The sequence below is a fragment of the Bos grunniens genome, chromosome 20 (genome assembly GCF_055505025.1).
Source record: "Bos grunniens cultivar Pamir isolate PY7600 chromosome 20, Bosgru_T2T1.0, whole genome shotgun sequence".
Taxonomy (NCBI): Eukaryota; Metazoa; Chordata; class Mammalia; order Artiodactyla; family Bovidae; genus Bos; species Bos grunniens.
Genome location: NC_141184.1, coordinates 4,190,811 through 4,205,233, shown reverse-complemented (window position 1 = coordinate 4,205,233; position 14,423 = coordinate 4,190,811). Strand labels below are relative to the sequence as shown.

The window sequence follows — 14,423 nt, the reverse complement described above, 5'->3', positions numbered from 1 at the left end:
AGCCCCCCAAAATAAAGTCTGACACTGTTTTCACTGTTTCCCCATCTATTTGCCATGAAGTGATGGGACCGGATGCCATGATCTTACTTTTCTGAATGTTAAGCTTTAAGCCAACTTTTTCACTCTCCACTTCCACTTTCATCAAGAGGCTCTTTAGTTCCTCTTCACTTTCTGCCATAAGGGTGGTATCATCTGCATATCTGAGGTTACTGATATTTCTCCAGGCAATCTTGATTCCAGCTTGTGCTTCTTCCAGCCCAGCGTTTCTCATGTACTCTGCATAGAAATCAAATAAGCAGGGTGACAATCCACAGCCTTGACGTACTCCTTTTCCTATTTGGAACCAGTCTGTTGTTCCATGTCCAGTTCTAACTGTTGCTTCCTGACCTGCATATAGGTTTCTCAAGAGGCAGGTCAGGTGGTCTGGTATTCCCATCTCTTTCAGAAATTTCCACAGTTTATTGTGATCCACACAGTCAAAGGCTTTGGCATAGTCAATAAAGCAGAAATAGATGTTTTTCTGGAACTCTCTTGCTTTTTCCATGATCCAGCGGATGTTGGCAATTTGATCTCTGGCTCCTCTGCCTTTTCTAAAACCAGCTTGAACATCTGGAAGTTCACGGTTCACATACTGCTGAAGCCTGGCTTAGAGAATTTTGAGCATTACCTTACTAGCGTCTGAGATGAGTGCAATTGTGCAGTAGTTTGAGCATTCTTTGGCATTGGAATGAAAACTGACCTTTTCCGGTCCTGTGGCCACTGCTGAGTTTTTCAAATTTGCTGGCATATTGAGTGCAGCACTTTCACAGCATCATCTTTCAGGATTTGAAATAGCTCAACTGGAATTTCATCACCTCCACTAGCTTTGTTCATAGTGATGCTTTCTAAGGCCCACTTGACTTCACATTTCAGATGTCTGGCTCTAGGTGAGTGATCACACCATTGTGATTATCTTAGTCATGAGGATCTTTTTTGTACAGTTCTTCTGTGTATTCTTGCCACCTCTTCTTAATATCTTCTGCTTCTGTTAGGTCCATATCATTTCTGTCCTTTATCGAGCCCATCTTTGCATGAAATGTTCCCTTAGTATCTCTAATTTTCTTGAAGAGATCTCTAGTCTTTCCCATTCTGGTGTTTTCCTCTATTTCTTTGCATTGATCGCTGAGGAAGGCTTTCTTATCTCTCCTTGCTATTCTTTAGAACTCTGCATTCAGATGCTTATATCTTTCCTTTTCTCCTTTGCTTTTCTCTTCTCTTCTTTTCACAGCTATTTGTAAGGCCTTCCCAGACAGCCATTTTGCTTTTTTGCATTTCTTTTCCACGGGGATGGTCTTGATCCCTGTCTCCTGTACAGTGTCACGAACCTCAGTCCATAGTTCATCAGGTACTCTATCAGATCTAGGCCCTTAAATCTATTTCTCCCTTCCACTGTATTATCATAAGGGATTTGATTTAGGTCATACCTGAATGGTCTCGTGGTTTTCCCTACTTTCTTCAATTTAAGTCTGAATTTGGCAATAAGGAGTTCATGATCTGAACCACAGTCAGCTTCTGGTATCATTTTTGCTGACTGTATAAAGCTTCTCCATCTTTGGCTGCAAACAATACAATCACACAAGTCACATACAAAGAACCTGGAATCAGAATATCTTCCGACTCCAAAAATCAACTAGAGACCTGAGAAAGCAAGCCTTTAGCATGTTGGGGGAAAACGAATTCCAAGGTAAAATTCCACACGAGCTATAAATCAATCACGATGGAAAACAGACATTCTAACACTTGCAGTCTCCGCAAACTCACTCCCCAGGCGCCCCTGCTCAGGAGGTACCCAAGGACGTGAACAGAGCCCACCCTAATCATGAGATAAAAGAAGAGAGGACGAGGCAGGCACAAAAGAGAGGTCCAGAGAACCCCACAGGGGAGCTGTACACCAGTCTGGGGCAGGCCCAAGGGCTCAGAGGGGATGTTTCTCCTTAAGGATAAAACGACAGAAGACCCGGTAGAACGAAGGCATTAAGCTGTTCTGACTGACAGAGAGCTGCAAGGGAACACGGTGTCATTGCGCACTGAGATGGATTACTTTTTAAAATAACCTCTTTCCACCCACCCCCAATTCTCTTTCAAGTTCTTTGCAAGTCAATCTCATCTTCCCAGCCTTTCTTCCGGGGGCCATTCTGTAATGTCCAGAACTGTGCCAGACACATTCCAGAAACCTCAGGCTCTGTGGTTACACACAGCTGGGCTTAAATTCCTCTTACGCCACTTTCTAGAAGGGTGCATTGGGCAAACCAACTTAACTTGCCCTGCCTCAGTACGATCTCCAATTTTACAGGCAAGGAGACTGAAACCCTGGTTTGTGTGTGTGTTTGGGGGTGGGGCAGGTGATGTACCTGGCATGCTATCAGGATTAAACAGAAGGAGTCATATAAAGCATTTAACTTCATCTCTGCCATATTAACATTTTCAAGATTAATCCACTGAATTAAGGATATAGCTATTAATCAGGGAAAACACTAGAAAACACACAAATGAGGAAAAATAACTGCAATTTACCCCATATTTGGCTCTAACAAACAGTCATAATGATGTCAACTCTGAATAGTGACCTAAGGGGCATCACAACTACACTGAGAGGATTGTTTTTTCCACTGGGGGTGCGGGGGGTGATGGGTGCAGCTCCAGCCTCACCCTCCAAAGGCAGAAATAGAAAAATATGTCTGAAACTGAAAAACAAGAAGTAGCCACATACCTCTTTTATTCAACAATATGCAAGAGTGCAAACAAAACTGGTGTCTCTTGAGAACACGGACAGGCTGGCTGGGGGCTTAACAAATATGGTGCGTCTACCTGTCTTTCTAAACTATGCTCACACAGATTTTAAAAACTTAACATTTTAAAAGCTTAAAATCACAAAGCACAGCACTACCCAGGAAAGCAGCACACAGCGGGTGAGGAGTGCACCGTGGTGGCCGCCGCGCCCCAGCCCCTACCTCCTTCTCTGCCCGGCCGGCGGGTCTGCCGCTGCCCTGACCTCATGGAACAGTCTCCGGTGCTTCTCCAACCCCGCCCGCGGTCAAGGCCGCGAGTGATGCGTCTGGGAAGAGTGACCGCGCGTGAAGCAGAGGGCGGCAGGCCCCGCTGACCGATCGCCCGCGTGCGCACGCCGCACCCTCCCGGTGCCCAGCCTCCAGGGCGGACGCGGTCCAAGGTGAAGGCGGGGGTGTCCTGAGACCACTCTCCTTCCGCGGCCCGTGCTCTCCTTCTGGGACCCCATTCCCGCTGTCTCTGTGCTAACACAGCTTCCTCTCCTTCGGGGACTGCTGCCCCAGCGTCCCCTGGAAACCTCAAGTCCCCGCAGTCCCCTCTGCTGTCCTAACTCCCTCCTTCGGCTTTCCTCGGCCTCCAGCGCGCGCTCCTCCGGCTCCATCGTGCTCACTCCCGTGCTCGCTGACCCAGCCCCCAGAGCAGCCCCTTGGGTCCTGCAGCCTGCTCCACAGTGAGCGGTTCCCATCAGCCAGGTCCCAGCCCTGAGAGTCAGTGAGGACACAGAGAGCCAAGGGAAAGGGGAGAGAAGCAATCCTCTCCAATTCCCGTCTTCCCTCAACACAGCAGCTGTGCACGCGGGGCGGGGGGCACCGAGGGCCCGGGGCTGAGAGGCGGGCGGGGGATGGCCCTCGAGTTAGGCAAGTGGTGTTACAACACGCAGACATCAAGCAAATAAGGAAACACACGGTTGACAGCGGGCTAAGTAAACTGCCTGAGTCAGCCTGTGAGCACTGATGCTCGGGGAGGGAAGGTTCTCAGCTGACTCTGGAGTGCCCTTCCCGCCGTGGGAGGCCTGCCACCTTCGCGGTCACTCCTCACCCCATGGCCAGAGGCTGTCCACCCCCCAGGGCTGGTGCAGACCAGAGCCCACAGGGCAGGCCTGAGACTGCGGTCCTCAGAAAGGCCTGCTTGCGAGGAGGGGGGCCTTGGCTGGCATCTGGGAACCTAGCTTTCTGAAGGGCTCCCACCATTCCCCAAACCGTTAAGAGTGGTACCTAGTGGCCCAACGATGCGACATGGCTGCTGCTGAAAACTGCTTTCCTCCCGGGAGACTGGCACCTGGGCACGTAGGCAGGCACGACCACGTGGCCATGTGACCACAGCAGCCTCTGGGCTCGGAGTCTCTAATGAGCAGCCCTGCCGGACAATACTTGACATGCGTCACAACACACAGCTGCACAACCCTTGAATCAAGCGCTCAGCTGGCTTCCTCCACTGGCATCTAGCTCGCCTTTCCTGGGTCTGCTTTCACCGCAATAAACCACTAACCTAACCCTGGATCAGCCCCTTATGGGCGTCACCAAACTCGGGGCAGTTGTGGAGCTCGCTAATACAGGGTAACCGCCCAAACGTCTCCAGACCCGGCCAAGTGTTTCGCAGAGAAGACAAGGCTGTACTGGAACTTCCCCGCACACGAGAGAGAGACTGACGGAAAAAGGCAGAAGACACGACAACATAACGATACACCTCCCTGATGGGCTCTAGCACCAGGAGGGGAAGCCACACCTGGCCTAATGCAGGCCCCTCGGAGGGGTCTACAGATAGTGACCTGAGGGAAATCACAGCTACATGGAGAGGCCAGAGGGAAGTGGGCATGAAGGCTTCTGGCCCGATGGGAGAGCTGAGGCTCTGCTGGAAAGCGCTCAGATCTTGAGGAAGCACACTGAGTGTGGAGCGGGGAGAAAGTGTGTGTGTGTGTGTGTGTGCACGTGCGTGTGTGTGAGGGAGTGTGTGTGTGTGTAGATCAACGAGAATGTGGAGCGGGGACAAGTGTATGTGTGTGTGCACATGTGTATGTGTGTGAGGGAGTGTGTGTGTGTGTGTAGACCAACGAGAATGAGGAGCGGGGAGAAAGTGTGTGTGTGGGGAGTGAGTGTGTGTGTGTGTGTAGACCAACGAGAATGTGGAGCAGGGAGAAAGTGTGTGTGTGTGCGTGTTTGTGTGTGTGTTTGTGTGTGTAGACCAACGAGAATGTGGAGCAGGGACAAAGTGTGTGTGCGAGGGAGTGTGTGTGTATGTGTAGACCAATGAGAATGTGGAGCGGGGAGAAAGTGTATGTGTGTGTGCGCATGTGTGTGTGTGTGAGGGAGTGTCAGTGTGTGTAGACCAACAAGAATGAGGAGCGGGGAGAAAGTGTATGTGCGAGGGAGTGTGTGTGTGTGTCTATGTAGACCAACGAGAATGTGGAGCGGAGAGAAAGTGTGTGTGTGTGTGTGTGTAGACCAACGAGAATGTGGAGCGGGGACAAAGTGTGTGTGTATGTAGGAGTGTGTGCGTGTACAGACCAACGAGAATGTGGAGCGGGGACAAAGTGTGTGTGTGTAGGAGTGTGTGTGTGTGTGTGTGTGTAGACCAACGAGGACCTGAACACAAACATCCTGACCACCTGTGAATAGGATGAACAGAATATCAGCCTTCTCTGTACTCTTCTGGCAACTTTCCTGGAAGTTCTAAACTATTTCAAAATAAACTCTTTTTAAAAACCACAAATCTCTCTGATTGCTGTGCTGTGGGTGACTTCGCTAAATGACCAGCTTGAATCCTCTCCAATGAGCTGTGTTTCCTCCTCCTGTTTGCTACCTTTTTACCAACTGCGGCTGAATGGAGTCTGGTCGAGCTTCATGAGGGCTGAGCCTGTCCCCTGAGCGGTCAGCCAGGGCCCCAGGTGATGCCCCCTGGCACAGTGGGAACACCTACCCCTCCACCTGCACCCACCCTCGGGGGCCGCTGAGCGGCTCTGGCTCTGGGGAGGGCAGGCTTCAGCCTCGAGGGCCTCTTCTTGGGGCTTGATCATTCAGAGACTCCGCCGTTCCCCTCCTAGTCTCTGCCCAGGATGCCTCCTCTGCCCACACCACTCCCCTTCCATCTCTTCCCTCTCATTTACCACAAATGGTTCTTCAGGCCTAGACTCACTTCCTCCATGAAGCCTTCAGCTGCCCCTCCTGGATGCTCCCAGAGCACCTACCCTGAACGTCCCCTGGAAGAGAACAGTTGACCTCTGACCAACACGGTCTGAACTGCGTGGGTCCCACCTTTTACTCAGATTTTCTCAGTAAGCACTCATTACAAGACACGTACGCTGTGGACGCTGTTTCATTCATCTGTAACCTCAACCACTACACACACTCTACGCCTCCTCTGTTCACACTCAATTCCAACACACACCACAGTCTCACAAACATGGTGACGCTCGAAAAACATTCACTGACCGAATCTCGACTCTGAGAATTTGCTGTGACCACTCACACGTCGGTATGTATAGATGCAAGCACGTTTCAAGTCGCAAGTAATGGAAGCCGGAAGCACTGGCGATTGTCAGCGGGGGTCCAACGCCGATTCATACAGACAGCTGGCTCGGCCGCTCCAAGGACGGCCGAACACCATTTATTCTGAATCTATTCTGGTTACACAAGCCGAACGGTGTAACTATGCGCTTCAAACTCTCATCTGGATTCTCCAGAGAATTAAAATGTTTTGCTCTGCAATAACCAAAACTGGTTAAAAAAAAAAAAAAAAGGCAGGGAGGTGGGTGGAGAGGCCCTCTCCTTCACCAGAAAAAAGGGGCTTCCGCCAGCTTGAGTTAAAACCTCTCAGCGTAAGATCTGTTTAACGGTACATAATATCACCAGTGTGAGGATCCACACAGGTTTAGGATTTCCAAAGTGTGGCAACCCATACGGACACTGGGCTACAGGTCAGTGATCAACCATCGTAACCAGTAAGGGTGAGAAGACAGATGACGTGATGTCAGAGGCTAGGGAAAAACGTGGTCCATCTATAAACTTCTACATCAAGCCACAAAAGCAGTATCTCTGCACCTGCTAAAGAAAAAGAGGGCAGGGAATTCCCTGGCAGTCTAGTGGTTAAGACTCCAGGGTTTCAGTTCTGAGGGCTCGGGGTCAATCCCTGGTCAGGGAACTAAGATCCTGCAACCCAGAGGCATGACCAAAGTAAGAAAGAGAGAGAGAGAGAGAAGAGGGCCGGGAGGAGTGAGACGGGGAGGAAGCCGAGCAGCCCACACAGAGCACCGCTCCATGGGGACAACCGGCCTCCACGGGGCTCAGGAGGGAGCCACAGCGCTGGCTCGGGGGCTCCTGCAGGCAGACACCCCTGACGTGCGTGGTAAACTTCTGCAAGACCCAGGAGTCTCGGTGCACCAGAGCTCACAGCAAAGTGTGCTCTCTACATACCCTCTCTCTCTGAGACACACAACGAGCTGTGGTACTACGCAATCCTGCAGAAACGTCTTTGCTGCGGGGCCGACCGCAGGCCTGCTGACTGGCAAACGCCTGTTCTCACCCTCGGGGCTCCCCCATCCTGATCTCCCACACGCGTCCTCTTTACCTCCGTCTGTTTGCTGCTCCTGGCCTCATGACCCCATATCCACCTTAGAGACCAGCAGGCATGGACAGCACACACTCCTCCACTCTCCTGTCCCCACTTCTCCCCAACTACGGTTCTCACAGTGAGCTCAGAGCCCATCTGACCTAGCCGCTTTGCTTTTTCCCCGGAGGGGATCGTGGTACCTGGAGGCTCCACGTCCAGACACGAACACAGCTGAAACCCCTTGGGGCTTCAGTCCACACTTTCAGTGCCTGTCCCATCCCACAAACAAGGGTTCCCCCGAGCATAACCACACCCATCCCTCCAGTGCTACCCGTGGGTGTCTCTACACTACACAGGCTGAGCTGAGTGTCGGTGAAGGAGACCACAACACCTAACTATTTACAATCCTGCCCCTTTTGGAAAAGTCCTGCAGACTCCTGTACTTAGAGACCTCAGAGGACGACCCCTACGGCTGCTGGCTGGCTTGAGAACCAACAGAAGAATGTGGCGCAGCAGGAAGGAGGGAGGTGCCCAGGAGGCGACTGCAACAGCTTCTGGGCCAGAGATCACAGGGGTTCACATGAGAGGGGAAGCAGTGGGGAAAGGGAGAAACGGGTGGACCAGGAGAAGAACTGACAGTAAGCTGATAGGCTGGACACAAGGTGTGAGAGAAAAGTGAGGAACCAAGGGGGACATCTAGTTTCTGCCCGAGCCACCAGGAGGATGCAGTTGCTACTCTGAATGAAGACCAGGTCTTTGAAGGAGATTCGAACCCACAACTGGACAGTGGGTTATTTACATTCATCGTCCTCCTACAGAAAAGCCTGTGACTCACTGTCCTCTTAGAAGAAGAGCCAACATCCTTATGACAGTCTCGAAGGGCGTCCCCGGTCAGCCTCTGTTCTAACTTCATCAAATTCTGTAGGTCATCGTGCCCCCACCAAATTCATATACTGACGAATAATCAGCAATAGGACGGGCACAGCAGGGTGGTCCTCTGCTGGGTAAACAGGTCAGAACGGCACAGCCTTTGGGGATGGAATCTGTGCTCTTACGAAGGAGACCCCAGAGCACTGCCAAGTGAGGGCACAGCAGGAAGGAATCAGAGAGCAGATCCGCCAGTCCCTGGATCCTGGACTTGGCGGCCACCGTGACTGTGAGGAGTGAATCCCTTGTCACCTGGCCAGGGCGGCCCCAAACCGACCAAGACCCCAGCACACGCTCCACCCCAGCTGCTGTGCCTCCACGTCTTCCCAAGCACATGAGTGAATGGCCACCACAGCGACCTCTCTGCCGTCTGGGGTGCTCCTCTCCAAAGACATCTCCAGAGCTTATCCTCACCCTCTCTGCCCAAAGACAACCTCCCTGAGGCCTCCAGGACTCCCTACTTAAATTCTACCAGATACTGGCCCTTTCTTCAGCCTTTTATTCCTCTGCCTCCTTTCTCTGCTCAATTTATTTCCAACATGTTTATTACCTTCTCACATAACTTGTTGACTATCTCCTCCCCCTACCTCCTAACACAGAGGCTCTAAGAGATGAAGAATATTTGCCTTTTCACCCACTGCTGTACCTGTACTTCCTAAAACACAGGAGGGAATCAAAAAACATTTGCTGAGTGAGTAAACAGCCCAAAGAACAAATACAACTTACAAAAGATTCAAGAGAACTTCCCTCATGGACCTGGGTTTTGAGGGAAAAACAAAAGCACATTATGAATGCCTCCATGAGACATCTCAGCTCAGACAGTGACTTTCCCATTAGTTCCTCCTCTATTTCAGAGTGCCAGGGCAGGACTTTCTTCTCTCCCTCCCTGCTCCCAGCCCTTAAAATGTCTGGTATTAGCTCATAGATGATGCTGTTAGAAAAATAAAACCCCAAACCCTCAGCTTCTCTGATAGCCTCGGGGCCTACACTCCTTCCTGCCTTCACAGAGCTCTGCCTCTGCCCCAACCGGAGCTCCTCCAGTTCCTGACACCTCGCTCCTTTTCACCCCAAAACTCGATCACCTGTCAAACCTTCTACCTAGGAAGCTCCTCCCACACCTTTTCCAGTCTGCTTCTCATCATTCACGTGTCCGAATGTCACCAGCTCAAGAGCAACCTGCCCTCCGGGCAGCCCCCAGCGGAGGAAAAACCACCACTCCAACTCCTCCTCTATTTTCCTAACACTTCAAACCTTACGTCCACACATACACCTTATCTACAAGATTACTGTTCACCACTACTTTATTCACCACTATGTCCCTAGTGCCTACACCACCAGGTAGAACAGGAGTAATTTAATTACGTGTCAGTACCGTGCTGGACTACAACCTTCAGATGGTAAAGAATCCACCTGCCAAATGCAGAAGACACAAATTCGATCCCTGGGTTGGGAAGATCCCCTGGAGAAGGAAATGGCAACCGCCTCCAGTATATTCCTGCCTGGAAAAAAAAACCCCACGGACAGAGAGAGGAGCCTGGAGGGCTACACACACAGCCCATGGGGTCACAAAGAGCTGGACGCGACTGAGGACACAGGCACAGGCGGTGCACAGCACTGCTTTACCACTGAAAAATATTGATGACAGCAGCAAAAAGAGAGACTCCTGATATCAGACAGCTGCGAGAAGTCCAGCTGGGGAGGAGCACTCCGCAGGACCTGAGGCAGACGCTGGCAGCGGCTCCTCTTCTGCCAGGGGCACGCACACTCCACGCTACACTTCAGAGACCTGCATTGTCCGCCTGCCTTCGGGGAACGAATGACCCTCCTGGCCAACCCGCAGGCCACATGAGCACCCGCCCCCACCACCCCCACAAGCAAGAAATACGGAAGGACGGCCCGGCACAGTAAAAAATCAACCACCTTCTCCTGGGAGAGATTAGCTTCCCTTGGCATTCTGACCACCACTCATCTCCCTCGGAGTCAGCCTTGGGGGAAACACCGGGATTGGAGAAGGGAATCTCGGGGGGCCCCCCAACCCTCCACCAGCGCTGCATCTAGGAAATGAATCCCGGATTCTAAGCCTGAAGAACGCAGCGGAAAATCGCTAAGACATGCCCAGTTCTTGCAAGCCCATGGACTGTACCCTGCCAGGCTCCTGTGTCCATGGGATTCTCCAGACCAGAATACTGTAATGGGTAGCCTTTCCCTTCGCCAAGGGATCTTCCCGACCCAGGGATCGAACCCAGGTCTCCCGCATTGCAGGCAGATTCTTTACCACCTGAGCCACCAGGGCAGTCCAAGAATACTGGAGTGGGTAGACTCTCCCTCCTCCAGCGGATCTTCCCGACCCAGGAATCGAACCAGAATCTCTCCCCTGCATTGCAGGCGGATTCTTCAACAGCTGAGCCACCAGGGAAGCCGTAGCCATTCCCAATACGGGGAGGGGGAGGGGGGCTTCCGCCCGACCCTCACCCCCACTCCCGCCCCCGCCCCGCGCCCCGCACGGCCCTGCCCAACCTCTCCGCGCCCTCGGCCTGAGGGGCAGACGCCTCACCTGCTGCAGAGAGGCGCAGCCCTGACAACGCGAGAGGTCCGCCGCCGTCCCCGGCGCCGCCGAGTGGGTCTCGCCCGGCATCATGGTGCCGCCGCCGGGCCCGCGGAGCCCGCGCGCCTCAGGGGCCGGCGGCCTCGGCCCCGTCCTGCCTCTGCTGACGCCGTCGGGGCCGTCCGGCCCTATCGGGCCGCTTCCCGCCGAGTCCGGGCGGGTCCATCCGTGCACCGAGGTCCCCGTGGAGCCGGGAGAACGGCTCTCCGAGCCAGAGCCACCTCAGGCGCTGCAGACAGAAACGATACACCCGGCGCGGCCCCCCGAGCGTGCGACGCCGCTCAGCCAGGACCCCGCCCCGCCCCGGCTCGTTCCGCCCCCATGCCGCGGCTCGGGGCTGCCCGCGCGCCGCCTGAGGAAAAACAGGGCGCGGGGCTGCGCCTCGGCGGCGGGGGTACACCGCCCGAAGAAACGGCACAGGGCGGAGAGGCGTCGGACGGGTCCCCTCTTTCGCCGTGTAGGGTTTAGTCTTCCTTTGCCGGCTTGCTTTGTAGACGGCTTTCGATAGACGCCAAAAACCTTCGCCGAGGGGGGAGGTGACCTGAGGTGACGTCACTGCAGGCGCCTCCTGGCCCTGAAGGACCCCGCACGCTGACGGGCCGGTGCGCGTGTTTTAACTGGAGCGGCGCGCTCCGTCAGACTGCGGCCGGGCCCAGGCGGAGACCCGAGGACTACATCTCCCGGCGGTCCCCGCGCGCCGGGCGGACCCCGAGCAGTTCTTCCGGCCGCCGCGGGCGCGCCTGAGGGGGCGGTTCGCCTCCTTAGGCGTTGTCGTCGTCGCCGCTTACCAGCCCTTCTTCTCAGACGTCTTTCTTCTCCGCAGCTCCTTCTCCTTCCGTGTCCACTTGCCTTCCGGCCCCGCGCTCCTCGGCCTCTTTCCCCTCCACCCCCCGGAAGTCCAGCCAAGCACAGCGCCTGGCCGAATCCTGAGCGACCCCGCCTCCCGTCAGTGGCCGGCTGCTACCAAATCTTTTTAAAATCTCTTCAAAGGGGAAAAAAGAGAAAATCTTCACTTTACAGCAATTCCCGGATACCCTGAAGTCCTCATCCTCTTGTTTGAATCGAAGTTTTCCCCAATATCCGCTGCCACCAGAATCTTTTTGATAATCCCAGCTTGCCATCGGTTACCTTGCTCGGAAGCCTCAGACGTCGGTTCTCGACGTCTGGTTAGGAACTCCGAATTCTTAGCGTCCCATACAAGAACTGCATGCATTAAGGAGGCGTCCCAGACCCTATCAGCTCCTTCCTAAATCTTCAGGATGGAAATTGCAACTGAAAACACGTCCCCTCCCTGTCCGCCCGGCCCCCCCCCCCCCCCCCCCCCCCGCCTTCCAAGAAAGCAGTCTGTGCTCCTCTCCAAACGCCGGCATCCCTGTCCTTGCTTGTACACGCTCTGCGGTTGAAGCTGGCTGTGAAGTGGAGGGACCAGGTGTCCAGCAGTCGCTTAGATCGCCTGTCCTTGGCACTGAAGACACGTCTGTACTCGTCCGAGGGGCTACTGTGGGATGTGCAGAAAACAGAAGTAGGGTTAAAAGTGAAAGGAGAAGCGAGAAAGAGCAGAGGAACCCCTGTGGTCCTGATGACTTTCCATGTCTGCCTTCCAACCTCGGACAAACAGGTCTTAACAGTAACTTCCTTTTTATCTAAGGTTCCCCAAATGTAGTCCCCCCCCCCCCCCAGGGTATCTTAGTTAGGGAGGCACCAGCTTATACTCCAGCATTGGCTCCCTCTGCACTGTCCACCCGCCTACACGACATCCCTACCCCTGCAGGAACTGGGAATTCACTGCTGCCTTCCTGTCCCCTGCACCTGCCTGGAACGCCCTTCCTGCCAGCTTGGCATTCTGTAACCCTCCTGTCCTTCCAGGCCGCATGTTTTACCTCCACGACCACAATATGTATGTCCTTTTTTGTCCGCTTGTTGTTGTTTACTTACTATGTCATATCCTAACATATGTGACCCCATGGACTATAGCCCACCAGGCTCCTCTGTCCACGGCGTTTCCCAGGCAGGAAAACTGGAATGGGTTGTCGTTTCCTTCTCCAGGGGATCTTTCTGACCCAGGGATTGAAACTGTCTCCTGCCTTGGCAAGCAGATTCTTTATCGCTGAGCCGTCAGGGAAGCCTGTTTTTGTCCCTTAGCACTAATTTTTTTTTGAAATTAATACCACATTTTGACTTGGATAATGGTGGTCTTTATGTCTTAGAGGTGAGTTTTCCTTTGAAACTCTGCAAAGTGCTGTACACAGTAGGTGCTCCATGAATGTCAGAGTGAGTCAGATTTGCTGCAGCTAATTGAAAGTGAAAAATAATAAGCACTTCCGCTCAGAAGTGAAAGTGCATTTGCTCCATCTTCTCCATTTCTCATAAGATATTCAAAGGGGGAAAAAACCCAATAGCAGCAGTCCGTTTTGTGTAATGTAGTGTGGGCAAACTTTCCATAAACGGCCACACAGTAAATATGTTAGGATTTGGGGAACATACTGGTCTTTACTGCATATGTCATTTTTTTTGTTTGTTTGTTTTTGAGGAACCGTCTACAGGTGTAAAAATCATTCTTACCCGGCAGGCTGTGCATAAACAAGTGTAGTTGTAGTTCATAATGGAAATTGGTGTTGGCCACTGGTTAGGGAATGCTGGAAATGACATTTTTCCTCTCCTGTAAGAATGGCCACCCGTACTGTGTCATACTGTAGCCCCTGATGTGAAGAGCCCACTCCTTGGAAAAGCCCCCGATGCTGGGAAAGATTGAGGGCAGGAGGATAAGGGGACCACAGAGGATGAGATGGTTGGAAAGAATCACTGACTCAATGGACACGAGTTTGAACAAACTCGGGGAGATACTGAAAGACAGGGAAGCCTGGCATAATGCAGTCCATGGGGTCACAAAGAGTCCAACAGAACTTAGCAACTGAGAGACAGCAACATTGTGTCATTGTGATGGAAGCAAACAAGCATATGTCTACATTGCAGAAAACTGCAAGCAAAGGCTTTGGAACCATGCACCTGGCTTTAAACTCTGAAGCAAGTGATCTCTTTGAGCTGCTATTTCCTTACAGAGGAGTAGCTGTAATTTAAGGGTAAAATGAAAAGGGCAGGGCCAAGCCCATAGGCTCTACCATACAGTGAAGAGGCATTCACAGTTTATTGATGGTGTCATCTAGTTTGGAAAATAGATAATATCTCCATCCAACTCACATAAAAAAAATAATAGAAAAGGGAAAAAAGAGGTTTGGTTTGGGTGTGTTTTTTGGGTTTTTTTTTTTTTTTTTTTGCAATTTTTTAAATTTTGATCAAGCTTCCAAGGAAAACTGTTTTTCTGTCAGACTGTCCTAAGACCTGGAGGATGTCTAGATTCTGGTTCTGATTTTGGGGACCCCTGTGCCTGGAGTCCAGGAAGCTACTTAGAGAATCCAAGTATAATAGTCTCAGTTCTTGGCCCACACCCTCCTCATCACCCCCCATATCCTTGGTAGCTTCTCAAAGTTAATGCTTTGAAGAATAACAAAATAAAGTTTAA

General features: G+C 52.5%; 1 protein-coding gene across 4 annotated transcripts in view; it reads right to left on the bottom strand.

Annotated features, from left to right (window-relative positions):
• The window catches only part of ICE1 (interactor of little elongation complex ELL subunit 1), a 66,004-nt gene extending 51,878 nt beyond the window's left edge, over nucleotides 1-14,126 (bottom strand). For 2 of the 4 annotated variants that reach the window (XM_086362468.1, XM_086362467.1), the window contains exon 1: nucleotides 10,853-11,742. In XM_086362468.1, coding sequence (XP_086218594.1) covers nucleotides 10,853-10,936 — 84 coding nt within the window. In that variant the 5' untranslated portion in view covers nucleotides 10,937-11,742. Of the gene's footprint in view, nucleotides 1-10,852; nucleotides 11,768-13,465 lie in introns of those variants that run through there. The other 2 variants (XM_086362471.1, XM_086362469.1) reach the window with 2 other exon arrangements.
• Between the last annotated feature and the right edge of the window lie 297 nt (nucleotides 14,127-14,423).